This window comes from Dasypus novemcinctus, chromosome 9 (assembly GCF_030445035.2).
Source record: "Dasypus novemcinctus isolate mDasNov1 chromosome 9, mDasNov1.1.hap2, whole genome shotgun sequence".
Lineage (NCBI taxonomy): Eukaryota > Metazoa > Chordata > Mammalia > Cingulata > Dasypodidae > Dasypus > Dasypus novemcinctus.
Genome location: NC_080681.1, coordinates 117704615 through 117731333, shown reverse-complemented (window position 1 = coordinate 117731333; position 26719 = coordinate 117704615). Strand labels below are relative to the sequence as shown.

Below are 26719 nucleotides of genomic sequence, written 5' to 3'. Positions count from 1 at the left end.
CCAAAACCTTTTAGGCAGGGGCTGAATATGCTCCTTGCATCATTGTCCCCCAGTGCTGATTTGTTGACTGGCTGAATAAAATGAATGACTGTCTGCCACCCCCTCGCCAATGTCACATTGCAGTGACGCAGGGACTTTGTCACTTAGAGAGCTGTGGGCTGTGGGGACCAGGCACAATCCCACTGGGGTAGGAGAGGATATCATCTGGCAGAAGTGCTTTACCCTACACTTGACAAAAGGGAGAAACTGGGGCCCCGAAGCTGCGAACTTCAGTGTCCTGCCTCCCAGGTCCTCACTGCGGCTCTACACACTGCCCTGCCCTCTAAGAACCCAAGCAGACTGGAGGCTCTTTGGGGTGGGAGTGGGTTTGGGTATGGGATGATAGGAGGCAGGGTGATGAGGGAGAAAGAGCACAGATTTTAGTAACATCAGAGCAAATCCATGTTCAAATCCAGTGCCACCATCTCCTGGCTGGGTGACTTGGATGCAAGACTTAAGCTTTTTGTTTCCTTCCCTAATTTATTTATTGACCATTTTATTCCCCACCCCTGAGATGGCTCCCTCATCTGTCTGCTCGTTGTGTTCACTTGTTGTGTCCATTCTTGTTCTTTAGGAGGTACTGGGAACTGAACCTGGGACCTTCCATGTGGGAGGCAGGCACCCAACTGCTTAAGCCACATCAGCTCCCCCCTAATTTACTTTTTAAAAGATTTGTTTTACTTATTTATCCCCCCCCCCATTGTTTTGCATTTGCTGTCTGCTTTCTCTGTCTGTTTGTTGTGTGCTAGTCCTCTTTTCAGGAGGCACAGGAACTGAACCCAGAATCTCCCATGTGGAAGGGAGAGATCAAATTGTTTGAGCCACCTCTGCTCCCCACCTTTTGTGTCTCTCATTGGGTTTCCTTTTTATATCTCATTGTTGTGTCATTTCCTTGCATCATCTTTTTGTGTCAGCTTGCCATGCCAGCCTGTTGTGTCAGGTCACTGTCTTGCTTGCCTTCTTTAGGAGGTACCAGGAACTGAACCCAGGACCTCCCGTGTGGTAGGCAGGCACCCAACTGCTTGCGAAATCCTGTAATTAAATTACCATATCCTGTTGGAAGTTTACAGAAAAATTATGCAGAAAGTACAGAGTTCCCATATACCTCTCCATACACACAGTTTTACCCATTATTAACATTTTGCATTAGTGCAGTACATTTGTTTCAATTGATGAACCAATATTATTTTATTTACATTGTTAACTAAAGACCATAGTTTATAGAAGAGCTCACTCACTCTTTCTGTTGCCCAGTTCTATGTTTTGTTTTGTTTTAATGATTGTGGTAACATGTGTACAACATAAAATTCCTCATTTCCCATTTAACCACTTTTTCTTTGTTTAAAATAATTTTTTAGTGGGGTAGCTTTGTTACAATTGATGAAACAATATCATTATAACTATACTGTTAACTATAGTCTATAGTTTACATTAGGGTTCACAGTATTATACAGTTCTATGGTTTTATAAAGTTTTTTATTCTGGTAGCATATGTACAACCTAGAATTTCCCATTTTATCCTCTTTAAATTGTACAATTCAGTGGCGTTAATTACATTCACAATGTTGTGCTGCCATCAATACCATCCATTACCAAAACTTTTCCATCACCCTAGCCAGTAACTCTGTACCCATTAAATAATAACTCTCAGGACCCGGGTTCGATCTCCGGGGCCTCCTTGTGAAAACGTGCTTGCGTGGCGAGCCAGTGCCCACACGGCGAGCCGAGTCCCCATGTGGTGGGGTGAGTGTCCACGCTAGTGCCAGCATGGCAAGCCGAGTGCACAGTGAGCCGAGAGCCCGTGCGAGTGCCCGTGTGGTGAGCTGAGTGCCCGCATGAATGCCCGGTGGTGAGCCAGTGCCCGCACAAATGAGTCACGCAGCAAGATGATGACGCAATGAAAGAGGGATGAAGGGGAGTCAAGGTGAAGCGCAGCAGAGACCAGGAACTGAGGTGGCACAATTGACAGGGAACCTCTCTCCACATCACAGGTCCCCAGGATTAAATCCTGGTGAATCCTAGAGGAGGAAGATGAGAAGACAAAAAGAGAAATAGATACAGAAGATCACACAGAGAATGGACACAGACAGCAAAAACAGCAGGGCAGTGGAGGGGAAGGGGGAGGGGAAGAAATAAAAACAGATTAAATTAAAAATAATAATCACTCCCTACTCCCTTCCCTCCAGCCCCTACTAACCCCTAATCTACTTGCCTATTCTAGATAGGTCATATAAGGGGGTCATGCGATATTTGTTCTTTTGTGTCTGGCTTATTTTCTGTGCCATGCTGTCTTCCATGCTCATCCATGTTGGAGTACTTATCAGAACTTCATTCCTTTTTATGGCTGCATAATATTCTTTTGTGTGGACAGACCACATTTTGTTTATGCATTCATAGTGGGTAGATGCTTCGGTTGTTTCCATCTCTTAGCTTTTGTGAACAACATTGTTATGAACTGTGGCAGTTTGATATTGTTTATGAATTCCAAAAATAGATATTGGATTATGTTTGTAAACTGGTCTTTTCCTCTGGGAGTATTAGATTGTATTCACTCCAGAAGTTTCACTTTTACTTGATTAAATTACGATTAGGGCTTTGATTGGGCCATGTCACCATGTCAGTAGGACGTTGAGTCGTCACCCTTCTTGCTAGGCAGGGACTCACAGAGAAAACAACATGGCAAAGGAGAGAGTTTGAGTTTTGATGCTGGAACCCCAGGAAGTAAACACACAGGAATAGAGACGGCTCCATAGACACGGCAGAGGCCCTGGGAAGAGAGAGACCTGAGAGTCTATAGCTGACCTTGTGGAGAGAACAGAGCAGCTGAGCCCAGAAAGAAACAAGCCCTGGGAGAGACATCTAGGAGGAAGAGGAAGGCTGAACCCTCACAGAGACGGGCAGCCATTTTGCTCCAACATGTGTCAACAGACTTTGGTAAGGGAAGCAACTCACTCTTTATGGCCTTTTGACTGTAAACTTCTAACCCAAATAAATGCCCTTTATAAAAACCAACCAATTTCTGGTACTTTGCCTCAGCATCCCTTTAGCTGACTAATACAGAATTTGGTCCTTGGAGTGAGGTCGTGCTTTTGCAATTACCAAAATGCTAGAATGGTTTTATAAATGGGTAAGGGGCTTTTTTGGAGGAATTGTGAGGTGTTTGATGGAAAAGGCCTAGATTGCTTTGAAGAGACTGTTGATAGGAATATGGATGCTAAAGGGACTTTTTATGAGGCCTTAGAAGTAAATGATGGAACTATTATTGGAAACTGGAGGAAAGGCGATCTGTGTTTTAAACTTGCAGAGATCTTAGCAAGATTAACTCCTGATGTTTCATGGAAGGCAGAATTTGAAAATGGTGAGCCTGGGCATTTGGCCGAAGAACTTTCCAAAGTTATCTTGGAGAATGAGGCTTGACTTCTTGCAGCTTATAGTAAAATGCTAGGTTAGAGAGATAAGCCGAGAACTGAATTGCTAGGCACAAAGAAAACAGAAACTGATTTTGGAAATTCCAAGCTCCTGGAAATCAAGTCCCCAGATGATAGACCCCATTTGAGGAACTGACTAAACATGGAGCTTGTAAGTCAGGATTGGAAATGCAGTTATCCAGGAAAGACTTGTGGAAAGTCTTAATGTCTGATGGCTTGGACTCCTGCTTCCTGCATGCTAAACCAACGAGCTTTTTGAGAGAGCTGTATGGACAAAATCACTGTCAGCCTGGACTAAAAGGGACATGCAGGGGAGAGATGGGAGGGGAAACGGCTTTAAGAGGAAAACCTCAGAAGCTAAGGCCAGGAAGTAAGACATCTCCTTGGGCCAAGAGAGGCTCCCCACTCACATGTACAGAGAGGGTGAGTCTGCCCAGCGTCTGAAGGGGTGGATGTTCCAGCCAGGTGTTGGGGGAGTTTTTCCTCCCCTGGCTACAGGGAGGACCGAGCACGTGCCCTAAGGGTTAGGGAGGGTAAGGTTGACACACCACAGGTCTGAGAGGGGCGGGCCTGCCCCCATGGACTCGGGAAGGCCCAGATGCCAAAGGCTAGGGAGGACATTGTCCTCACTGCGCTGGGTGTGTGGGGGGCAAGACCACCCCAAAGACTGGGCAAGTGTGGCCTTCACTCCAGTGCTCTTGGAGCGTGAGGTCTGGAGCTCGGTCACACCCAGATGCTCGATGAGGGTGGAACCAAGGAAACGGCCGCTGGGCAGGCCCTGGAAGAGTGGGTCCTCATGGAGCCCCAGGGAGAAGAAACCATCTTAAGAAAGACTCTCAAATGTATGTTTTACTCAACTCTTTTCTTTTTACTTGTAATTGCTTATATTTTCAATTATTAAATGTACAAAATAAAGTAAAAAAAAAAAGACTTTCAGACTGTCATCTAATGAAGTATGTCCTGCAGGTTTGCGCAACTGTAGGGGACCCATGACTCATGTTTCCCTCCCAATTTCTCCTTATGGTAATGAAAATGTTTATCCTTTGTCTGTCCATTTGTATATTGGAAGCAGATACATGGCTTATGGCTTTGTAAGTTTGAGGTCTACAGCTGGATGGAACTTTGCCCCAAGACCAACCGTATTTCTATAAACTGTGATGTAATTTTGTACTTAGCATTGCTAATGAAATAAGGTTTTTTGAATATTGTAATGTCTTTTTGGATTTCAGAGGGTGGAGTGCAGCAGTTTGATATTGTTTATGACTTCCAAAAATAGATATTGGATTATGTTTATAAACTGGTCTGTTTCTCTGGGAGTATTAGATTATATTAGTTTCGGAGGTTTCACTTCTACTTGATTAAATAATCATTAAGGCTTTGATTGGGCCACCGCAATCTTCCCACCTCACCCTCCTTCCTGGGTGGGGATCCACAGAGAAAACAAGGAAGAGGAGAGAGTGAGTTTTGATGTTAGAGTCCCAGGAAGTAAACACATAGAACACAGAGGAACAGAGCTGGCTCCTAGACACGGCCGAGGCCCCGGGGAGAGAGCGAGCCTGAGAGCCTACAGCTGACCTTGCAGAGAGCAGAGCAGCTGAGCCGGAAATGAGCCCTGACAGCAGCAGGACAGGCTTCACCCCTCACCTGGGACCGGGAACTGGAAGAAATGGCCAAGCCCCTACCCTGGCCTTCCAGAGCCTTCTAGCAGCAGCTCTGCCCTCCAGCTTCACCCCCTCCACTTCCCTGGCCTTGCCAGCCCACGCCCTGGCCTCTCCCCATAGTCATTACCCCTCCAGACTGGCACCCAAATTTGCTTTTTCAGAAAGTCCATTTTGTTCAGTGTACTGCGGAACCCAGGGGGATGGGGAAACTCGGGTACTGCCTGGGGCTTGGTGCTACCTCCAGGCCTGTCCTCTCCACCTACCCAAGCTTAGTTTTCAAGGCCACTTCCTCCAAGGAGCCCTTCTCCCTACCCAACTCAGAGGATGCTGGGCCCAATCCCCCCTGAGACGCCCCCTAGGGTCTCACAAACCTCCCCTCCCAAGCAAGAGGCCCTCTGCTTAGGATGCACCTGTTGGATGCAGATGATTTTCCGAGGTGGGCTGGATGATGTAGCCGATACAGGAAGCGCAGACCTTTCCAAGGGCCTCGACTTCCCTTTTGGCCTCCCCAGACCCCGGACCTTTCATTGCCAGTCTCGGGGCCTTTGCACTTGCCGGTCCCTCTAATGGGCTGGCTCCTCCTCACCCCTCCGCCCAGGTCCCAGCCTGCCTCTAGAGCCCTCCTTCCCCGCTTCCCTGCCCACTCCACCCACGCAGGTCTCTGGCGCCCGGGAGGTTCTTCGCCTGCCTCCTTCAAGGCTCATCTCCCAGTGTCCTTGGACGCTTGCTTGTTCCCTGCCTGACTCCCATGCCAGGTTATAAGCCGCATGTGGGCAGCGAGCACGGTGAAGGAGGGCTTGTGCCCAGGCCTCTGCGCCTCTCCTCCCGCCTCCCTTAAACAGCACCCCCCACCCTGAGCCGGGTGGCTTGGCGCCCAGTGCAGGTCCGTGGATGTGCCTAATAACACGAGTTACCTTCCACGCCCCACAGCCCTTCTCCCCAGTTTAACTGAACAAATGCTGACCCAGCTCCTACCAGGCAGGCCTGGGGGTAGTGCCGGGGGTTCCGGTAACGAGGCTGGAGGGGGAGCTTTGGGAGGATTGGGCAAGTCTTTGCTGTTCTTCCCTGGCCAGCACGGATGAGCCAGGCGGCCGAGCTGCATCTCCAGAGCAGAGGGGCTTGGCCGGTTCCCCGAACTGGTGGGGTGAGGTCAGAGGCCCCACCCTTCCCCCGGGACCGTGCACATGGCTCTGGCTGGGCGATGTGGGCGCAGAGCCTGGTTTTCCAGGGCAGGCAGGAACTGGACCACGGACATGCCCCAAAGTGCGGCGTGGTGAGGGAGGGGGGGAGCAGGAGAAAACAGTGGCCCCCATGAAATGCCTACTAGGCGCTTAGTGGGCACATGCCCTGGCGCAGGAGGGAAGGGGGGTTAAGAGCAGGGATGGTGGTGTCAAAGAGATTGGGCCTCACCTCTGACTACTTGTGTGACGGCTAAGCCTCAGTTTCCTCACCTGTAAAATGGCGACAGTACCCACACAGTTGTGGGGAGGACTACATGATGAGTGTAGAATGCTTAATGAGTGCCCAGCGTAAGCTCAGCCCAGAGGAGTCATTATTACTATCAGAAGAGGAGATGGAGGCCCGGCGAGGGGAATTGTCCAATGTGATCTGAAAAATCAGGGCGTGCCAGAAGCAGACACTCTGGCCCTGCCAGCTGGGCACCCAAGAGGGGCGTACGCTTCCTCCCGAGCAGATGGAAGGTTGGAGGTGCCCAGGTACGAGCCCCGCACGGCAGAGCCAGGAAAATACTTTGACTTTATTTGCTACACTGACACTGCTGAGTGGGCGTGGCGGCTGCCGCCTCCGCGGAGTGCTCTGAACTGGGGCGCGAAGTAGCCAGCACTTCCCCAGGGTGGGCAGGGAGGGCAAGGCCAGGGCAGGAGGGTGCTGCCCGGCAAGCTCAGGGCTGCCGGAGGTGGCGGGGTGGCCTGTGTCTCTGGGAGATGGGTCCCGCCGGCAGCTGGGAGGCAGGGAACTCCCGGGTCCAGGGAGCTGGCAAGGCCTGCGCTACCTCACGGGGCCGGCGGGCAGCGGCGGCCAGGGCTGCTGGGCCAGCTCACGCTCCAGCCGCTTGAAGCGCTTCTTGGAGGCCCCTTTGGGCCGGAGCCGCCGCAGGCAGGCGGGGAGGCACTGGTCCAGCACGCTCTGCAGAGGGCGGCCGTGGGTGTAGGGGCGCGGCTGGCTGAGCCCCAGCCCACGCCCCGGCCCCGCCCCGGGCGTGCCCCACCTCCAGCATGAAGGCCCCCACCAAATTGAGGGCGACCAGGCCCAGCAGCAGCAGCCGGAAGCCGGTGTCGGCAATGTGCCTCAGCGCCAGCGGCCTCTGCAGGAGGCCGGGGACCAGGATGAGGCCCCCCAGCACCAGGCCCAGGAGCGCCAGGGCCACCAGGAAGGGCACTGGGGGGGGGGTGAGTCCGTCAGGCCGGGGAGCCACGACCCCGGGGTACACCGCCCTCCCCGCCCCGGCTGCCTCCTCCTCCTGCCCGGTGGCCCTCATGCCCAGCCCCCGGCCCTGGGGCCCCTCCCCGCCGCCTGCCCACCCCTCCTCGCCCCCCAGCCAGCAGCACCGTTGGTGTAGAGCGGCCGGCGGAAGGGCGCCCCCTTGGACACGGCCGCGGCCAGGATGAGGTACTGGAAGCCGGACAGGGAGAAGATGACCGTGTTCTCATAGTTGGGCAGGTTGTCCGGCGCGGGCACGGTCCTGTTCAGAGGCACAAACCTGGGGGCGCGGGGACCGGGGCTCAGGGAAGGGCGTGGGGAGGACGGCGTGGGGAGGGCTTCGGGGCTCGGGGGGCCGATCTGCCCCCGACTCACCAGGGCTGGGCCACGGCCAGGAAGTAGCCCCCCAGCTGCACGCCGGCCACCAGAGCCACCTGCAGCAGCAGGCTGCTGAGCACCGTCGCGCTGAGCAGGGCCCCCGAAGGCCGGGCCCGCCCCAGCCCCGGCGCCGGGCCCGTGCGGCTCATGAGCACTGCGACCGTGGTGGTGATGGCCAGGTCAATGGCCAGGAACTGCACGTCGCCCAGGTTGGTGTTGATCTGCCGGCAGGGGAAGGGGCGGGCAGAAGGGAAACTGAGTCCTGGCCACACCCAGCCCCAGGCCTCAGGGAGCTCCCCTCCCCGGTCTGATGGGGAAGGCATTGTTCCTCCCCTCCAATCTGTGGGGGGCAGGACCTTCCTGCTCTTGGGGAGCCTCTAGCCTAATGGAGGCGGCACAGCTGGTGATCTCACCAGAGCTCTAGCCTGATGCAGGAGGCCCTGCCCTGCCGTCAGGGCGCCCCTCCCCAGTCTGATGGAGAAGGCACCCTTGCCAACCTGGGGAGCCTGCCTCTGACCATCTGATGGGAGGGGGATCCCTGCCCTCAGGGAATTCCCAGTCTGAGGGGGGCTTAGGCACAGCCTTATGGAGCTTCTGAATTACTGGGGGGACACAAAGTTCCTGCCCTCAAGAAGATCTGAGGTGGACACAGGTACAGACACAAGACCAAGATGGACACGGCCCCGGTGTCGTCTGCCCTAGGTGGGGGCCAGCGAGGCCTGCTCAGAGCAGGAGAGGGGCAGGTGCTGCCAAGGTCAGGGCAGAGCGCAGGGGCCTTGTCGTTTCGCCCCGGCCTGGCTCTGCCTCAGTCTACCCTGAAGACAGGGAGCTCCCAGAGGACAGGGACAAAATGCTAGCCCACGACAGCTGCTCCCATTGCTGAGGACCTCCTGCGCGCCAGGCTCTGGGCTTCCATCATCTCATTCAGGCCTCGCGATCCGAGGCTCAGGAATCGCTCAAGCCACACAGCCTGCAAGTGGCAGAGCCAGGATCTGACCCCACGTTATCTACCCCAGAACCTGCCGGGGCCCTCACCGCGCTGCCGCCTGCCTCTCCCTGGGCCTGGCCCGAGGTGGGCTCCGGGGCGCCGCTCTGGGCGTGAGCCCCTGCAGATACTCACTGTGTAGAGGATGAGGACAGAGATGAACTGGGTCAGGCTGTACAGGGCCATGTACTTGAAGACGCTGAGCGACGTGTCGAGGGAACAGCGGCCTTCCCTGGGCGAGACGGGTGTGGGCATCCCATCTGCACCCCCGCGGAACCCCTGCCCACCAGCCCCATGCCCGCCTCACCTGATGACCATGGGCACACACTCAATGCTGGCCATGCTCGCGGTGAAGGGCGAGACCACGGAGGCCTCAGCCTGCGAGAGTGAGATGCCTACATCGGCCGCCTTCAGGGCCCCGCAGTCGTTGGCACCATCCCCGCACATGCCCACGCAGTAACTGGGGGACAGAGGTGGGCAGGTGCGGCGTGGGGCCTGTGAGACCCCCCGCTGGCCGCCAAGCCCCTCCGCCCCGGCCTTGCAGCCTGCCACCTCACGGGTGGGGGAGAGAGAGTGGCGGATCCCTGATGCCCGCATCATGCCTGGCACAGAGGGGGTGCATCGAACAGCCATGGTTGTTTTTGGCCTGGCAGACCCAGGAGGACCTGCCTGGGCTCTTTCTGAGGGCGAAGGCTCTCTAGCTCCCGAGCAAGGAGGCTGGCATTTATGGCGAGCACACTCCCTGTGGGCCCCTGGGGCCACACCCGCCACCCAGCACTCACTGCAGCTTCTGCAGCTCGCACACCAGCTCTGTCTTCTGCTCAGGGGCCATGCGGGCAAAGACTGTGCCTTGGACCAGGACCTGGCAGCATCGGGAGAGGAGGGGACAGGCTGAGACCAGCCCAGAGGAGGGAGCAGAGCAGGGGGAGGTGAGGGGCGCTGGGCAGGCTGGGGGCGGCCCTACCTTGGGCAGCAGCTTGGGGAAGTGCTTCACGAGGATACCAAAGGTGGACCCGCTGAGGGCCAGGTGGCTGGACCGGGGCGCTGGCTCCACGGTGCAGCTTGTGGCCTGGCCAGGATCCTGGGGTCCCAGGAAGCTCAGCTTAGCTCCTCCTGCCCACCCCGGAGAACTGGGACAAGGGTCAGGTGACACAGGGTGGGGTCATGGGTGGGGTGGGGCACCAGCTCTGGGTCAGCCTCACCTTGGCCCCATTCAGGGCTGGGGAGGGCTCCACCGGCAGGAACTCGAGGGAGGCAGGCCGGCCCTGCTCAGGGACGCTGGCGTGGACGATGACCAGACGCTCCTGGGGGCCCACCATGCCGCAGCCCCGGGCCACGGTGACCGCAGTCTGCAGGTTGTCCCCTAGGGAGGGGGGCATGGGCATGCTCAAGGGCCCACTGTTATCCAAGGAGGCCATCGAACCCTGACACTGACAAATAGGAAAACGGGCCGGATGGAATTCCAATCTGCCACCTGCCAGCTGGGCAAGTTATCAACTCTCTGACCCTCGGTTTTCTCATCTACAAAGCGAGGCATAGGAGGGTCTTTCTTAGACTTCCTGACTGCTGCGTGACCTTGCTGGAAAGGGAGTGTGCGTGTGCAGGGAGGGGTGGGGAGGAGAAGGACTCAGACCTACTGAGCTTCTGCCCAGTCACCCTGGCTAGAATCTTCCCCTTTTCTTGCTCAGTCAATGTGTTAGAACCTTTGAGGGTGACATCGTTACCCCATTTCACAGAGGTGGAGACTGGAACTCAGAGCCACAGCAGGGAAGTGGCCGGTAGGGAGCCAGGCTGCCGAGCCCACGCCTGGGCTCTTTGGAAGTCCCTCGTCTCCTCTGAGCCTCACTTTTCTCATCCGTTAAGTGGGGCGACAGCTAACCTTGGGAAGGATACTGTAAATTCTGCAACGAGTGTCTGCGGGGACTTGCCTGAAGCACGGGTTCCAAAAGGTGCCCTGGGAAGGGTGGGGGCCCCTGGTCTCTGCCCTCCCAACCCAGGCCCTGCTGGTACCCGTGACCATGACGGCGCGAATGCAGGTCCTCCGCAGAGCCTGGATGACTGCGGTCGTCTGGGGCTTGAGCAGGTTCCTCAGGACCAGCAGCCCCAGGAGGCTCAGCTCCCGCTCCACTGTGTCCCTAGGGGTGGGCAGGGCCAGGCCTGAGGTCGCACGGTGGCCCAGGCCTTGCCCCCTGCCTGAGCCGAGGCTCAGTCCTCCCAGGGGGTGGGGGCAGGGGCAGGCCCACCTCGTCAGCTGCTGAGCTGCCTCCAGGCGGGGCGCGATGGGCAGCGGCTTGCTGGCGAGGGCCACGACACGGAAGCCAGCGGCCGTGTAGCTCTGCAGCATCTGGGCGAAGTCGGCGGGCACTGCCAGGCACAGGCAGGTGTCACTGGGGCAAGGGGGTGGGGGCAGAGACAGAGAGGGGCACCACCCCCGCCTGTGCCAGTGCCCGGCCTCCGGCATCCGGAGGGCTGCCCCATCCACCTGTCTCAGGGCTGCAGAGGCCGGCCACCAGCTCGGGGGAGCCCTTGACGTAGGCCTCGGGCTGGGCGGCCCCTGGCCAGGCCACCACCACGCTCATGCGCTGCAGGGCTGAGGAGAAGGGGAAGCGGCGGAGGATGCTGACAGGCACCGGGGGCTCCTCCTGCAGGGGTGGAGGCACTGAGCGGCTGGCCTGTGGAGCCACCCTGCCAACCCCCGCCCCAGGCACACCCGTGGCTCACTGTTCCTGGGGGCTCCTGAAGTGGGGGTCTCATCACTGCCAGGACCTGGGTCCCAAATGCCGAGTCTGCGGCTGGTTCCTCTTCCAGGACCTGGGAGGCGGGAAGAGGTTGGCACCCAGGATGCCAGGTGCTGGCTTGGCCTGGGGCAGCCAATCATTGGCTCATGGAGAAAGGCAGCAGGAGAGATCCAAGTCAGACTCATGGCAGACTTCCTTCATGGAAGACTGGCCTTTGGAGTTGGGTATACGACTGCTGACTTTGCCACTTCCAAGCTGCTGGGTGACCTTGGACAAGTATTCTAAATCTCACTCAGTCTCAGTTTCCTCCCTGTGAAATGTCTTGAGCTTCCTTCCTAGGCTAATGCGAGGAGTGAATGAGCCAAGGCAGGCACAGCAGAACGCTGCACACGGGAGGTGCCTGGCACAAGGCTCGGGCCGCTCTTGTTACTGAGGGTGGGTGGAATAGAGAGCACCCTGGGAAGGTCTAGAGCAAAGACCAGGCCTGGGTGGATGGGCCCAGCTGCCTAGAAGCTGGGGGCCACCCCGCTCGGCCGTCTCACCCAGCCAGTAGCCTCCACCATCTTGAGGTCCATGGGGTCGCCCACTGGGGTGTCCTGGAGCCGGCTGAGGGCATGGCAGGTGGCCAGTGCCCGGAGCAGGGGCCCCACAGGCAGGCGGCGGGGCTCGGGGACCAGGGGCAGGAACCGCTGCCCCTGCAGGGGCACCACGCCCATCACGTCCAGGCCGTCCTCGGTGAGGGTGCCTGTCTGTGGGGGAGAGGGCGGGGCAAGGAAGAGTCCTGGAGGAGTGCAGCCTGCCAAGCTGGGCACCCAGGCCCCAGGCCAGGCTGCACCCAGGGGAACCCCAGCAGCCAGCGCTGGTGCCTCCAGACCTTTGCATGCAGTTCTTTCTGCTGGGTTCCCCCTCCCCGGCCCCTCGTGCTTCTTTGTCTAGCATCACTTCCTCCAGAAGTCTTCTTCAACTCCCAAGATTGGGTCAGCCGGTCCTTGCCTTGGGCTCCCACTCATGGCCTCTTTGTTTCCTCGCCATCTGCTCACTGTGGCACTTGGAAGAGGACCTGGCCCGTGGCCGGGGCTCAATATATTTGTTGAATGAATGAATGAGTGTCAGAGTAAATAAATGAGTGAATGAACGCCTGCATTTCCCAGTGTTCCCACTGCCCACTTACACATCTGGCTCCTTCGTTAACCTGGTACTCCTGCCTCAGTTTAAAACTCTGCAGCCCCAGGTGCCCTCGGAATACCACCCAAACTCCTCACCAGGCCCTGCCAGCCTGATCGGGGCCCGCTGCTCACCAGGCTCTGGCCAATGCTCGTCCTCGAAGGAGCCGCGCTATTTCCCACCTCAGGGCCTTTGCACTCGCGTTGCCCCACCCCACGTCTCCAAGGGGCCCGCACCCTCAGGGCACCGGGGCCTCTGCTCAGAGGTGGGTGCCCTCCGTGACCACCTTCCTCTCCAAGGGGGGCGTCCCCACTGCCACCTGTCCTGTTACCCCGTCTGCTCCCTGTGTAAAACCCACCACCACTGTTGGCTCCCCGATTCTGGGATGGGAGGCACAACCAACCCCGGGTGCCCAGGAGGACTTCTCTGCCTTTGTCACTGCTGGGCTGTGAGCAGCGCTGGGCGCACAGCAGGCCCCCAGTGATGCTTGAAAAAACGAATAAGTGATTTCTGGCATTTCATCTGCCAGACTATGAGCCTGACGAGGGCGGGAGCTGGGGGAGGGTCTCCCGAGAGTTTTGATCCCAGGACAAGACCTAGTGCCCGAGGGTGTCTGTAGGTGTCCCCCTACCCCTCCCGCCCACGCCAGCCCCATCCTGTTGCCCCCACCTTGTCGAAACACACCAGCTGCAGCTTGCCCCCCAGGTTGATGCGCAGCGGGTGGATGCAGAAGATGCCCTGTTTCCGCAGCCGGCTCTGGGCGTAGAGTGTGCACACGGTCATGGCAGCCGGCAGGGCAGGGGGCACCACCACGGTCACCAGGTCCAGAGCCCGGATCACAATCTCGTTTAGGGGCACCTGGCAGGAGACACCGCACATGGTAAGCGCCAGGCTTGGTCAGCCCCGGGCCTGGCTCACTGCCCCGCCCAGCCCCCGAGACTTACTCGGTTGTGAAAGAGGATGAAGATGCTGTAGATGGTGCCAAGGAGAGCTGCGAAGAGGAGCAAGGGCTGAGTTGGATTTAGAACAGGGGCTCAGGGGCCACTGGCAGAGTGGGGTGCAGGGGGATACTCACCCAGGACAGAGAGGGCAGCTACAAACTTCATGCTGTGTTTGTAGAACTTGAAGTTGATGGGCCGGGGATGCAAGATGGAGCTCACCAGGCCCCCTTTAGCAGTGCAGAAGCCTGGAAAGAATATGGGGAAACCAAGGCAGGGGAGGCCAAGGGTTAGGACAGCTGCCTACAACCACTAACCCCACTTGCACCTCTAGGTTTGCTCCCAGTGTTAGCAGTCACCTGGTGCAGGGGTCACAAATGATGACCCACAGGCTTTGCCCAGCTCTCAGAGGTTTTTCTTAAAACATTGAATTAGTGGCCAGCACCTAATAATTGAGTGGTTTCATTTAAAATCCAGATATATGGCTTTTCCTGAAATAGTCACATCTGGTGACACTGGGTCCCATTTCCACGTGGCCAGAACCTGTTGGAGCTGGGTAACAGCTGCTCCTTTGAAGAGAGGTGGACTCTCCTGCTTGCATCGTCCCTGCCCGCACCAGCATTTACAACCTGCTGGGCTCCTGCAGACATTTAACGCTTAACTCTGGCCTTGCCCAACCTCTATTACAGATGGGGAAACTGAGGCCCAAGGAGGGGTGGGGCTTGCCCAAGTTCCCACTGCAGGACAGTGGCAGAGCTGGGTGTGGGGTCCAGGGTTCCAGGTCCCACTCTGCCCCAGGCCACCTCCCCTGGGGGTGCTGAGCCCAGCATCCCTCCCTGACTTCGCTGACTCATACCTGTCCGGGTCACCACTGCCAGGACGTGGGGTCCTACATAGGCCCGGGCCTGCAAGACAAGGGTCCCGCAGAAGAGAGTGTGTCGCCGGTGGGTCTCTGGGCAGTAGGGCAGTGGTCCTTTCGGTAGGGACGTCTTCAGTACTGGAACACTCTCCCCTAGGAGAGACAGGGCGTGAGGCCCACAAGAGGCCTCCATGCACTCCTTTCCTGGACCCAAACCAAGAGTTTTACATAAAATTGTTTCATAAGACTTGGGTCTCATTTTCCTATAACCCTCTGTGAAGAAGAAATCAAAGCTCCCATTTTACAAAGGAGAAATTGAGGCTGAGAGAGCACAAAAGACATAAAGACACAACGGGACAATCCTGGGAGGACATGTGCCAGGAGCCATTTCTCGGGGGAAATCACTGTGTGCGTGCGTGTATATGTGCACGCGCGTGAGGGTGCGTATGTGCGTCCGCGCGAGGGTGCAAATGTGCGCGTGCGTGAGGGTGCGTATGTGCACGCGTGTGAGAGTGCGTTGTGCATGTGTGCAGGCACACTGGTGTCCAGTGGTGGGCGACGGAGTGGGGGAAGACTTTCTTGGAATTAAAACCGAGCATGTTTTAGTTTTATAGTTAAACTCCTATAATTTAAACCATTAATTAAACTCCAGAAAGCCCTGGGCCTGCTGCCTTGCAAAGGATAGCAATTCCTTACTGAGTGCCTGTGAAGATGAAATTCTTGTGGCCCTACTGTGTGCCAGTCACTGGAGGGCCTTGGGGACAAACCATGCCCCGTCTCTGCCCTCCAAGAGGTGGATGGATGAGGCAGGTGGTTTGTGGAGGGCCAGGGTCAGGGCACCGCCCCCATTATCATCATAAAAATAAATCTCCAGCCAGAAACCTTTTCTGGAAAACCACCACCACCAAAATCTAATATATCCCAGGGAAATAAATATTTGCACATATAGAGAGACACCAGGCAAGGCCGCTCAGCGTGGCATTATCTGAGATGGCTGAAAAACCACAAACTAACCAGGCATGGCCTCTGGAGTACAGAGCACCTAAGCCGTGGACTCCCACGCAGCAGTGCAGAGCTCAATGGAGAACTCTGTGTGCTTGCGGGAAAACGGCCAGGAGAAAAAGCAAAGTCGGGCACAAAGCACAGTGTATTTGCAGATGGGTACACGTCATACAAATGCATGGCCTGAAAGGGACACCTCAGCCCCTAAACCGCGCTGTCCTTGTGTTCCACCTCCTACGCGGCTTGGACTTTTCGTAAGTGGGAGGTTGACATTCACACAGACACAGCTCACGTACACTGCTGCTACTCTGAACCCTTACTCTTCTACGTGCTCTGCCCAACCCTATTAGCAGGAATGGGGGATAGCCCATTTTACAGAAGAGGAAACTGAGGCATGGAGTGGTTAAGAAATACGGCCCAAGGGTGCAGGCCTAGCAAGTGCTGAAGCCTGGGCTGTTACTTGAGAGAAGAAGGAAAAGAAAAGAAAGCACACGCTAGAATTTCTGACGTGAGGCAGAGGGGTTTGGGCGGAGGGAAGGAGGAGCAGGAGGCCGCGCAGGGGCTGGCGGGTGTACCTGTCAGGGAGCTCTCGTTGACCACGCACTCTCCAGTCACCAGGGCGGCGTCGCAGGGCATGGGCCCGCCCTCCTGGGGCAGCACCAGGCAGTCTCCAGGCACCAGCTCACTGGAGTTGATCCACTCCTCCCCTGCGGGGCCAGCAGCAGCCTCAGCACGGCCAAAGCACGGGCCTGGCCTCCTCTCGCCCCACCCCTGCCCCCGCTCCTCACCTCCCCCAGGCCGGCACACGCGCACCCGCAGGGACAACTTCACCATGTCCTGCAGGGTCTGGCTTTGCTGTGGGCGGGGGGACAAGAGGGGAGCGAGTGGGTGCAGGCCCTGCTGGGGACCTACCTGCCCACCCCCACCCCCCCGTCCCCACCCACCTTTCTGGTCTTGTACAGCGACAGGCAGATGGAGACGACGGAGATGAGGAGGATGCAGAGGGCGTACCAGTAGTAGTGGTCGGCCAGCCACAGCGTGACGCTGAAGGCCTGGAAGCCGTAGAAGGGGTTCAGGGCCTGGGAGGGGGTGGAGAGGCAGCGTCAGGGCCCCCCAGGGCAGCCTGGCCACAGGTCAAGCCCGTCTACCACCCCCCGGCGAGCGGAGGGCCCGGCAGCTGCCGAGGACTCAAGCCAGGCCTCTTTCCGGGCCAATTCCAAAATCCCCTCCTGGACCAACCCCACCCCACCAGAAGCGGTCCCTCGAGCCCCACGAAGACCTTCATCTAAGTGTCACGTCCCTTGAGCCCCACGAAGACCTTCATCTAAGTGTCACGTCCCTCGAGCCCCAAGAAGACCTTCATCTAAGTGTCACATCCCTCGAGCCCCACGAAGACCTTTATCTAAGTGTCACACCACTGTGACAACAATTCCACGATGAAGGTGCTACCATCAGCTCCATTTTACAGATCCGTAAACTGAGGCATGGAAGCGCAAAGTCACCTGCCTAAAGCCACATGAGCGGCTGAATGGGGTTTACCCTCAGGCTGGACTCCATGTCCTCTCCCTTTCCTGGCGTCTGGCCCGGGGTCAGGGTGGTGGGATGGACACATTTTCCTCTGGACGTGTCTGGGTCACTGGCTTCCCCTGGCCCTGTGTGACCTCAGCTCTACCACATCCTCCCTCTGACACTTGGGTTACTCATGCATGAAATGAGTCTAGCTTGAGTCCCCGCCTCACGCGGCTGCTGGGAGAATGAAGTGGCTAATTCACAGAAGGGGCCTAGGAGGGCCGAGGCCTGATGCCTCTGGGCACATAGTGGGGGTGTGGGCCATGTGGGTTTTCTTGGCCTCTACGCCCCACATGCAGGGTCCCCTTCTCCAGCCCAAGCCGCGACAGGAAGCACCGATTCCTTGGTCTGGTCTGCCACCATCAAGTGCCCAAGAAAACCAAGCACCTGGCCACGGCCACACAGCAAACCCAGGCCGGAGCTGCGGCAAGCCCCGGGGTCAGCCCTACCTCGTCCACCAGCAGCTGGGGATAGGACTTGACCGGGACGCTGATGGTGTTGGGGCCATAGATGGCCTGCCTGTAAGAAGGGAAGCGGCTGAGCTGTCATATGGATGGGGCTGCAGCAGATGGACCCTCCAGGAGTGAGAGAGCTCCCGATCTTACAGCAGGGGAAACTGAGGCCCCAGAGGGCAGGCCATTTGGAAAAGGCTGCATTGGGAGGGCAAGCAAGGGCTCCCTCCGTCTCGGGGCCCTCCTGGCCCGGCGCAGCACCCACCTCACAGTGCGGTCCTGGAGGCCAAGGCCAGAGCTGGACTGGTGGATGTCGTCACAGGTGCGGCCATGGTCCAGCAGGCTGGCAGGGTGTGGAGGGGACACTTGTGTGGGTGAGTGGGGCCTGGGCTCGATATCCCCCACCCTGGCCCACTCCTGCCACCCTAAGCTCCTGGGAGAGAGCTGGCCCCTCACTGGCTCTGGGTTTAACTCTCTCCTTTGTTCCTCTACTTGGGCCCCCAGACCCTCTCATCAAGGAGGGAGAGGACCACAGCGAGTCATGGTGACAAGCACAGCTATCACCCACTGACAATGACGATGCCTTTGGCAAGTCACTTAACCTCTCTGTGCTTCGGTTTCCTCCTCTGTAAAATGGGGGCAGTGACAGCACTGCCCTCACAGGGCTGCAGGTGGATTAAAGGAGATCAGCCACCCAAATGTTCTGCTCGGGGCCTGGCACCCACCAAGCGACCAACCTGCCAGCGATTTTCACCGAGTATGTTTTATTACATGGCAGAGGCTGCTGGTGCCACCTCCACTGCCTCGACACCCACTTCGCCTTCCGTGAGGGCTGGTGAGCAACGCTCGGCCTCTCGGGAAGGCCCGAAGCACTGAAGTTAAAGCCCCTGCAGCCGCCTGCGGCCTGATGGATAAGCACCCTCACTTCCTCCCTCCTGGCAGGTAACAGAGAGGTTTGCCCCCTGAACCAGCTCACACTGACCCCCCGTTTGTCATGAAAACACCCCCCTTTGCCGGCCGCCGTTCTGGCCCTGTGCTGCTTCCCTGGCTCTCTAGGATCGCCTTCTGAACAAACTCCTTGCAATCGAATGTGTGTCTCAGGAGCTGCTCGGAGGGAGGCACACGTGTGAGGAGCTAACGGTCGTTACGCACTTAGTAGGCGGCACAGTGGGGACGCGGACCCAACTAGACTGTCTGATTCCACTCACTGCAGCAGTGCCACCTGGGCCGGGTGCTGTGCCAAGCGTTCCATAGAGGCTTTGCAGATAAGACACCCTGAGGCCTGCAGAGCCCAGCAACTTGCCCAAGGTCGTGAGGGCAAACGCAGCGGCTGGAGCGGGGAGCTGGGCTCCCTGACCCCCAGGCCAGGCCGCTCCGCGCCGCCTCCTCTGCCTGGCTCCAGGCTCGCTCCTGCCTGACCCCTACCTGACTTGGTAGAAGGCCTGCTGGGTCTCCATCCAGACGTAGCGCTGGCCCTGGAAGAGGAAGTATCGCAGCACAGGCTTCTGGGTGGGGGAGACGAGAGGCTGTTGGAGGCTGGGCCCGGCTGGGCAGGAGTGTGTGTGGGGGCGGGGACCAGGGTGATGTCCCAGGGGCACGACGGCCCTGGGAGTGCAGAGGTGCTGCCGTCACCATCCCGGATGGCTGGGACAACAGAACCAAAAGGTGTTTGGAGAACATGGAGTCCAACCCCCACCAACAGTGTGTGCAGCCAAGGCCCAGGATCCACTCACTGCCGCCTCCTTCCCGTGGAGCCGGGCGGTGTCCCTCCACGTACCCTCCGGTACTGCCCCCACAGCTGCCTGGCTCCGGCCGTCCTCCGGCTGGGCCTGTGGGAGCAGCTCCAGGCTGGGGAGGGGTGGGAGTTACTCTGGAGTTCTGGGAGCTTCCCAGCACCTCCAGGTCCCCCACTGACCCACCTTCCCTCCCTGGGATGAGAGGCACAAGGGTCAGAGCTTTGTGGGGGGTGGGGGAGCAGGGGCTCTGGGAGGGGGCCAAGGGGCTGCCTCACCTGCCCTCGCCAGTGGTCTCAGTCTGCACCTGGACAGTGTAGAACTGCCATGAACTAGCCTGGAACACAGAGCTGGAAGCTCAGTCCTGGAGGGAACCCTTCCCTCCCAGGCCCGTCCCACCACCCAGGGCCCCTGCTGGGAAAGGCAGAGATCAAGGCTATAGGTGATGCCCTCAGGACCCACCCAAGCTGCCCCTCTGCCTGCTGCTCAGATGGGAGAGCTGAGGTCCAGAGAGGAGGACCCACTGAGCTTGGCCCCCACCTGATCCACTACCGCCCCGCGCCAGCCCCGGGCAGCCCTGCCTGCACCGGCTCTCACCTCTTTGTCTCTTATTTCGATGACAAGTGTTTCGGCGCGGGCCAGGTGGCATGGCTGGAGCCGCAGCCACACCCCCCACGCGGGCTTCCACCAGAACAGCAGCAAAGGGATCCCTGCCGTCAGCCAGACCACGGCGTGATAGCCTATGGCCCTCCATGGACTGCCACAGTAGCCGCTGAGCCTCTGCGGACACAGGCGGGAGGGGGCCGAGGTGGGCGCGGGGCCGGGGCTGGAGGAGGAAGCCCAGGGGTCTGTGTGGGCCTGGCTATTACTCCCACCTGGAGTTTTCCCCTTGCCCCCACCCTGCCCACATACCACGGATGAAACTGAGGAGCTGCGGGCATCTATAGATGTCTCTATCGTCAGGGTCCCATAACTGGCGGGCGGGTTGCCCACGAGAGGGCTGCTGTCTGTGGATAGAAAAGAGAAAGGGCAGTCGAGGGGAGGCTCCTCCTTCTCCTATTCCCTAGAATATAAAAAGCAGGGCTGTCTTGAACCTGGTTTTTTGCCTGTTAGCTGGCTGCTGCTGCTGGTTCTTACTCAGTGTCTTACTTCCTTGTGTCTGCTCATCTCTGCCTGGGTGTGGGCCAAGAATTAGAGGAGGGGCCTGGGGAGCACCGTGAGCTCCCACATCCAGCTCTTAAAGTGCTCGTGGTTCTGTGTCCCACTTATTCCTTCTTCACCTGGCTCCACGGAGGGCAAGGATCAAGGCTTACTATCCTTGTTAAATTCCCGTGCCTGACAGCAGCCTGAGGGCGAGGAGATGCCGAGGAGCCAGTCTGGACTGGTAAAATGTCAGGTCTGCGGGCAGCCAGGGGCGACGGCCCACTCCGCAGGTGGGATGGCGGCGAGAAGGGAGAGCCCCACCACTGCGTTCAGGCAGGAGAGGAGGGGAGAGCTGACCCAGCCCCGCTTTGAGGTTTGAGGAGAAAAGCTGCCTCACGCAGGGCCCAGCAGAACAGTTAACGGGGTTCCTTATTTACCTCCCTGGGAGGGAGGGGCTATCATCACCCCTATTTTACAGATGGGTAAACCAAGGCTCAGGGACCACCACAGGAAGCTCTACTGAAACCCCTGTTTCTCCTGTGCCCCCATCAGCTGTGGCCCTGCAGGTTTGGTGGGCAGTGGGTGTTCTGGGGCTCCAAAGTCGGGGGCAGAGGCTCTTATTGCTCCCATTCTTGGGCAGCCTCTGGGTCAGTGTTTCTCCGTGTGGACACCTGCAGCCGAGCCACCTGGAGGGCCCGTCGGACACGAGGCGCCTGGGCCCCTCCCCAGAGCTGCTGGATCAACTTCTTCAGGTGGGGAGGGGGCTTGTGAAGCCAAGTGGGGTGCGGGGCGGGCTGCGGGGCAGGGAGGGCTGATTTTCTGGGCTTCCTGTTCCAATCCCCAACCGAATCCCTTCCAGGGGCCAGATCTAAAAGCTTCCACCCAACAAGCCCAGCGTGTCCCAGGCAGCTGCCGCGGTCAGAAAGTCCCCATCCCGCAGGAGCTCTGTCCCCAAATATGTGAGTGTCGATGGCTTCCCAGAGCCCCACAAGACCCATAAAAGCTGCTGTGTGCTCACCACATGTGGGGCTCTGCCCTTGGCATGGTTACTCTAATAATCCTACAATCACTGTCTAGTTTTAAAGATAAAAAGGAGGTTCAGAGAGGTTAAGTAACTTGCCCAGGACCACACAGCCAGTACACACTAGTGCCAGGATGCATGTCCAGGCATGCTGACTCCAGGCACCCTTTAGTCGCTCTACCACACCACCTGTGAATGCCTTATGGACAGGGCCATGTGGCCCCATCAGACCGGGCAGTCTTCGCCTCCTCTCCCGGCTCTGCACGTCTTCTCACAGAATGAAGGCCACAGTGACTAGAGTAATTCGGAGGGGACAGGAGCTGGCCTAAGCCTCTACACGAATCCCTCGCGTAACCCTGCCAGCACCGCTACAAGGTGGACACTTATCAGTCCATTTCACACAGGGGGGAGCCGAGGCTCAGAGGCACAGAGACCAACTCGTAAACGGTGGAGGCAGGAAGTCAGACCCCAGGGCCTGCGCTCCTACCGGCCCTGCAGGTGGCACATGTGGGCACCCTGCCCGAGGCCTCTCCTCACCTGCTGACTCGAGGGCCAAATTAACCTCAGCCCCACCCCCTGCGGCAGGGCCAGCCCTCCCCCGGCCACTCTGCTGGCTCGGAAGACAAACGGGGCCACCGGTGCCAGGAACCTCAACACAGCGCACAGACGTGGGCGCGCGTGCACACACGCACTCACGCGGGGAAGCCTGCAGCCCCGACCTGGCCAGGCCCAGGCAGGAGGCCAGGGTCGCATTCCCCTCCGGGCTGGCGGAGACCCCAGCCTGAGGCCCCCAGGGCCGGTTTGCCTTTTGCTCTCTGGTACCAACCCAGTCCCTCAGGAAGGTTTGTCAGGGCAGGAACGTCATTTCCTTCCCTTCCTGGTGATAGCCTGCCCGCAAGAAACAACCAAGGAGGAGGCTGCAGCCATCCCGGGCAGGAGCCTCGTTTGCCACCAGTGTGACAATGATGTCACTGCCTGGAGCCGTCAGGGCAGGCTTCATCGAATTAACAGGCAATGGAAGCTGCTGAGCAAGGTTCAGCCACAGTTGGTCTGAAATGAAAAACCCACGCAGTGTTGGTTGCACCGAAGAGGGCACAATCAGAGCTTGCAGTCCATCAGAAAAAAATCCTCCATGTTGACACCCATAGTGGCATTTCAATTGCAGGGCTTACTGCTGACGGTAGACTGTTAGGTAATTTCAAGTGCCAGGAGTGTCTGGACTCCAGATTTGTATTTGACAGACTTCTTCCTATGTCTGGTCTTGTTTCTATAATTGGAAGCAAGACCCAGATACCAAAGCAACGATATGGCCGAAGACCATATGGTGTGGAACCGCTCATTGCTGGCCACGATGACATGGGCCCTCATATTTGCCAGCCTTGTCCGTCTGTTAGCTATTTTGACTGCGGAGCTATAGTGTAATTTGAATGAACTGGTTAAACATGGTCTGTGTGCCTTAAGAGAGCCACTTCCTGCAGAGCAGGACCTAACTACAAAGACTCCATCGGAATTGTTGGTAAAGACTTGGAGTTTATGATCTATGATGCTGATGACGACTCTCCCCTCCTGGAAGGTCTTGGAGAAAGACCACAGAGAAAGGCACAGCCTGCTCAACCCGATGGACCTGCAGAAAAGGCTGACGAGCAAAGGAACACTAAGTGATACATATGTGCATTATTGTATATGTAACAATGCTGGACCAGTACCTGAACGACAATAATTTAGACACTGAACCAAAAGATGCAGAGTGGTGGAATGGTGTGTTTTAGGAATCAGTCCGGAAGTGAATTTTTTTCCAAGTAACCTAACTGAAACCATATAGTGGGGTGCTTTTTTCTTTGAGAGGGTCTACATAATCATTTTCTAGAAAGTATAGGGTATTTGTACTACTATTTTTATATGAAGAACCTAGTAACTTAGTGGTTTTAAACTCAACTGTGAAATAAAATTGTTTCACCTGAAAAAAAAAAGAAACAGCCAAGGGTCCCTCTGCTCTGTGGGGCAGCTGGGGGATGGGAGCGGGCATTGAAGACCTCCAACGTGGCCTTGCATGTAGACGGCACACATCCGCTGCCACCGGCTAGCTGCAGCCCTTTTCTTGCTCCTCTTGAAGATGTCAACAGTCCCAGCTGCCACTGGAGACCCAAGAGTCTTTTTAGCCAGAGCTCTTGACCTGCCTGGGGGACCTGCTCCCTGAGGTGGGGCCTGGTGGGTATTTTCTCACCCTTTAGGGCTGGTCTCAGGTATAGGGGTAGTAGAAGGGGAAAGAGCACCGCAGGGCTCTATGGGCACTGTTCCAAGGGCCTTACCTACAATTCATTTATTCTTCACCATACCCCTGTGAGGTGGGTATTATTTTTATCCCTGTTTTACAGATCAGGAAAGTGTGGCCCAGAGAGGTTAAGGCAGTTGTCCCAAGGACACAGAGTAGTGGGATTTGGACCCACCCAGGCATTTGGCTCTCGAGTCAGCGTTCTTAACCACGGTAGCGGCAGCAGCATCAATTGTGTTCCTGGTCCTCTACAAGCATGCTGTGTTAAGGCAAGTGCCCTAGCTCCTCTGAGCGTCCATTTCCTGTCAGTAGGAGGATAATCCCAAAGCCGCTGGCACACAGGGCAAGCCTGAGCGCAGCCACTCAGGGTGTTTGAAGTCCATGAAGCATCAGCCTGTCCAGGTGGCCGCCTCTGGCTGCCCTGCCAAGGAAGTGTGGTTTCTGCTGGGCCTACTTCTCAGGCTCACCGCCACCTTCCCACTCCTCCCCACTCCTCCGTGTGAAACCCACAGCTGTGCCCCTGCTCCCATCGGCCTGCTCAACAGCTCCGCCGATGCCTTAAACCCTCAGGCCACCAGCTGGGTCTCAGGCATGGGACAGGCACCTACTCTGAGCCAGTGCTTTACTCCCGTTGATCTGGCTTTACCACTGCCCCGCACCCCAGCAACAACCCTCCTGGCTGGACGCGCTTATCCTACTTTACAAACAAGAAAACTGAGCCTCAGAGAGGCAGTGTGCCCAAGGACTTGCCTCACCACTAGAAGAGGGCCTGCCCCACTCCAGAGCCCTTCCCTGCCCACCACTCACACACCTGACTCCCTTTGCCACCGAGCTTGCGTGGGCACCATCACCCTTCCTTCCCACAGCGTCTGGTCTGGGTTCAGAATGAATGAATGACCACACATCTGGCAGACATACAGAGCATGGAGCTGATGGCACCAGGAGTCACTGTGTCCAGTGCCCTGACTCGAGGTCTGTGTGCTGCAACGTTTTCTTAAAGGGCCCTGCCCAGAACCATCTCCTACTACCCTAACTTGCTTCCCTCCCAGCATCTAAGGTGCTCCCTCTAGGAAGTCCTTCCTGTGTCTATGATGCCCCCATCATGTCATGAGGGCGTGCTTCCAATCAATCCTGGGAAGAAGGAAGGAAGAGGGGCTTGAGGGAGGAAGAAGTCACATCCACAGAGACTCTAGACTCCGAGCAAGGGTGGAGTTCAGGACCCAGTCCCCTGCTGACACCTGTCAAACACTGTGATGTGCTTGCTCATTTGTTTCTGTTCCCACAGTAGTCTCCCCAGGGCTGTCAGCAAGGCCAGGGCAGTCCCACCTGCTCGGACCGGGGCAGACCCCCGCAGGCTGAGTGGGATGATAATACTTTCACGCTTATTGTCGCCGCAGCTGTTCTGACACAGGAGCGCTTACTGTGGAAGCGCCTCACTGCACTAGCCCACTGAATTTTCACATACCACCCTTTAAGGGAGGGGCTATTATTAGCCCCATTTTACAGGGGAGAAACTGAGGAACAGAGCTGCAAAGTCACTTGCCCAGAGGGTCACACAGCTTGAAAGGGGAGTCTGAATGAACACATTTCTCTTAGTTCATCCTCCCTGCCACCCACGGAAAGTACAGGTGAAGTTCCCCATTTAAAGAAGAGGTATAGAGAGGTCGGTTAACATGGCCAGAGTCACACAGCAAGGAGAGGTGGCTGGACCTGAAGCCGGCCTGAGCCCACGGCTCTGAGGCAATGCCCTCAGCTGTGCAGAGCCGAGGCCCTGGAGTCAAAGCCATTTGGGAACCTCTCATTTCCTGCGGAAGCCTCGGTTTCCTGCTGCTGAGCTGGCAGGGGCCCAGGGCTGCGTGCTGCCTCCCCCTCACCTGGGCCCCCCGTGGCCAGGAGTTCCCCTCCTTTGCCAAGGAGGGGTGGGTGGGGTAGGGGGAGGTAAGGATCTGCCTGTAGTACCCCAATTTTTGGATCTGGAGTCCTAGGGCCATCTTTCCTCAGCCCTTCCCTTTTCTCACTCCGGGTGCACTCTAGGCTGCAGGGGTGGGGTGAGGGGGGAGTGGAGACCCTGGCTGAGGGGTCTGCAACTGCAGAGGAAGCCCTGCTGGTGGGCCCCGGCTTCCTCCAGGGGTCTGAGTGACTGACTTGGAGATGGGGCGCTCCAGCACCCCATTAGCAGCAGGTGGGCTTTAGGACTCTGGGAAGGTGCGGTCCTTGCACCCGTTGCCTGAGACAGAGGGCTCAGGAATGGCGATGGTGTCTCAGGCCCTCTGACCCAGGGACTAATGCCGATCCCATTCATTCATTCATTTATTCATCCATCTCGGACTCCTCTCCACCCCAATCGCAGATGCCCCCGGTCGCAGGGCCTCCCGCCAGCCCCCACCCGGCCGTCGTCGCTCAGGAAGGGAAAGCGGTGGGAGGGCAGCCCGCTCCCCCGCATCCCGCCCGTCGGGCCCCAGATGCTCCCGCCGCGGCCCGGCTGGAGGAAGGCGGGGGTGGGGTGCGCGGCGCGGGGCGCCCTCCCTGGGGCTGCGGGCCTCTGAGGCAGGGCGCCGGCACCGCGGAGGGGTCGGGCCGGGGGAACCCCGCCTGGCCTCCAGGGGCCACACCCCTCGCCCGCGACCCCGTCGTGTGGGGTGTCACCCTGCAGCAGGCGCGAGGACGGGCGCCCGCTCCCCCGGCCGGGCCGGGCCTCACCTGCGCTCATGCCGGCCCCTCGCGCTCATCGCCGGCCCCGGAGCGGCGGCCCGTGGCCAGGGCCCGGGGGGACGCGCGGCCCGGCGGCAAGCCGGCGCCTCAGCACTCGCGGCTGACGCGGCCCGCAACGTGCCGCAGCTGGGGTTTGTCGCGGCCCAAGCCCCGCCCGGCGACTGCGGCCCCACGTACGCCCGCCGC

At 58.1% G+C, this 26719-nt stretch overlaps 1 protein-coding gene and 1 pseudogene across 6 annotated transcripts; one reads left to right on the top strand and one right to left on the bottom strand.

The window, feature by feature from the left end:
• Positions 1-1198: 1198 nt before the first annotated feature.
• Positions 1199-26696, bottom strand: ATP13A2 (ATPase cation transporting 13A2). 6 transcript variants are annotated; one of them, XM_071217757.1, is made up of 31 exons: positions 26522-26696; positions 20298-20392; positions 19983-20165; positions 19664-19722; positions 19386-19500; positions 19078-19157; positions 17918-17995; positions 17650-17719; positions 16576-16710; positions 16420-16486; positions 16207-16338; positions 14627-14782; positions 13908-14018; positions 13777-13823; positions 13502-13690; positions 12211-12417; positions 11652-11741; positions 11413-11572; positions 11174-11294; positions 10941-11065; positions 10133-10293; positions 9895-10011; positions 9713-9792; positions 9238-9390; positions 9066-9162; positions 7943-8166; positions 7696-7847; positions 7356-7525; positions 7140-7273; positions 6580-6736; positions 1199-2057 (listed from the first exon to the last, which is right to left on the bottom strand). In XM_071217757.1, exons 1-30 carry the CDS (start codon positions 26529-26531, stop codon positions 6664-6666), a joined length of 3591 nt encoding a protein of 1196 aa, XP_071073858.1. In that variant the 5' UTR covers positions 26532-26696; the 3' UTR covers positions 1199-2057; positions 6580-6663. The 6 variants fall into 6 exon arrangements, with proteins under 6 accessions (XP_071073858.1, XP_071073856.1, XP_071073859.1 ...); XM_071217755.1 differs by lacking the exon at positions 6580-6736; XM_071217758.1 differs by lacking the exon at positions 9895-10011.
• Positions 20746-23211, top strand: LOC139439592 (proteasome subunit alpha type-1-like; annotated as a pseudogene).
• Positions 26697-26719: the final 23 nt, after the last annotated feature.

Bases quoted from the DNA above. Each gene is read 5' to 3' on its own strand.
- ATP13A2 (XM_071217755.1), bottom strand. The intron at 11,295-11,412 runs GTGGATGGGGCA...TGTGCCTGGCAG, and splicing joins CCTCTGCAGCCCTGAGACAG to TGCCCGCCGACTTCGCCCAG. The intron at 7,526-7,695 runs GTGCTGCTGGCT...CCCCCCCCCCAG, and splicing joins CCGGCCGCTCTACACCAACG to TGCCCTTCCTGGTGGCCCTG.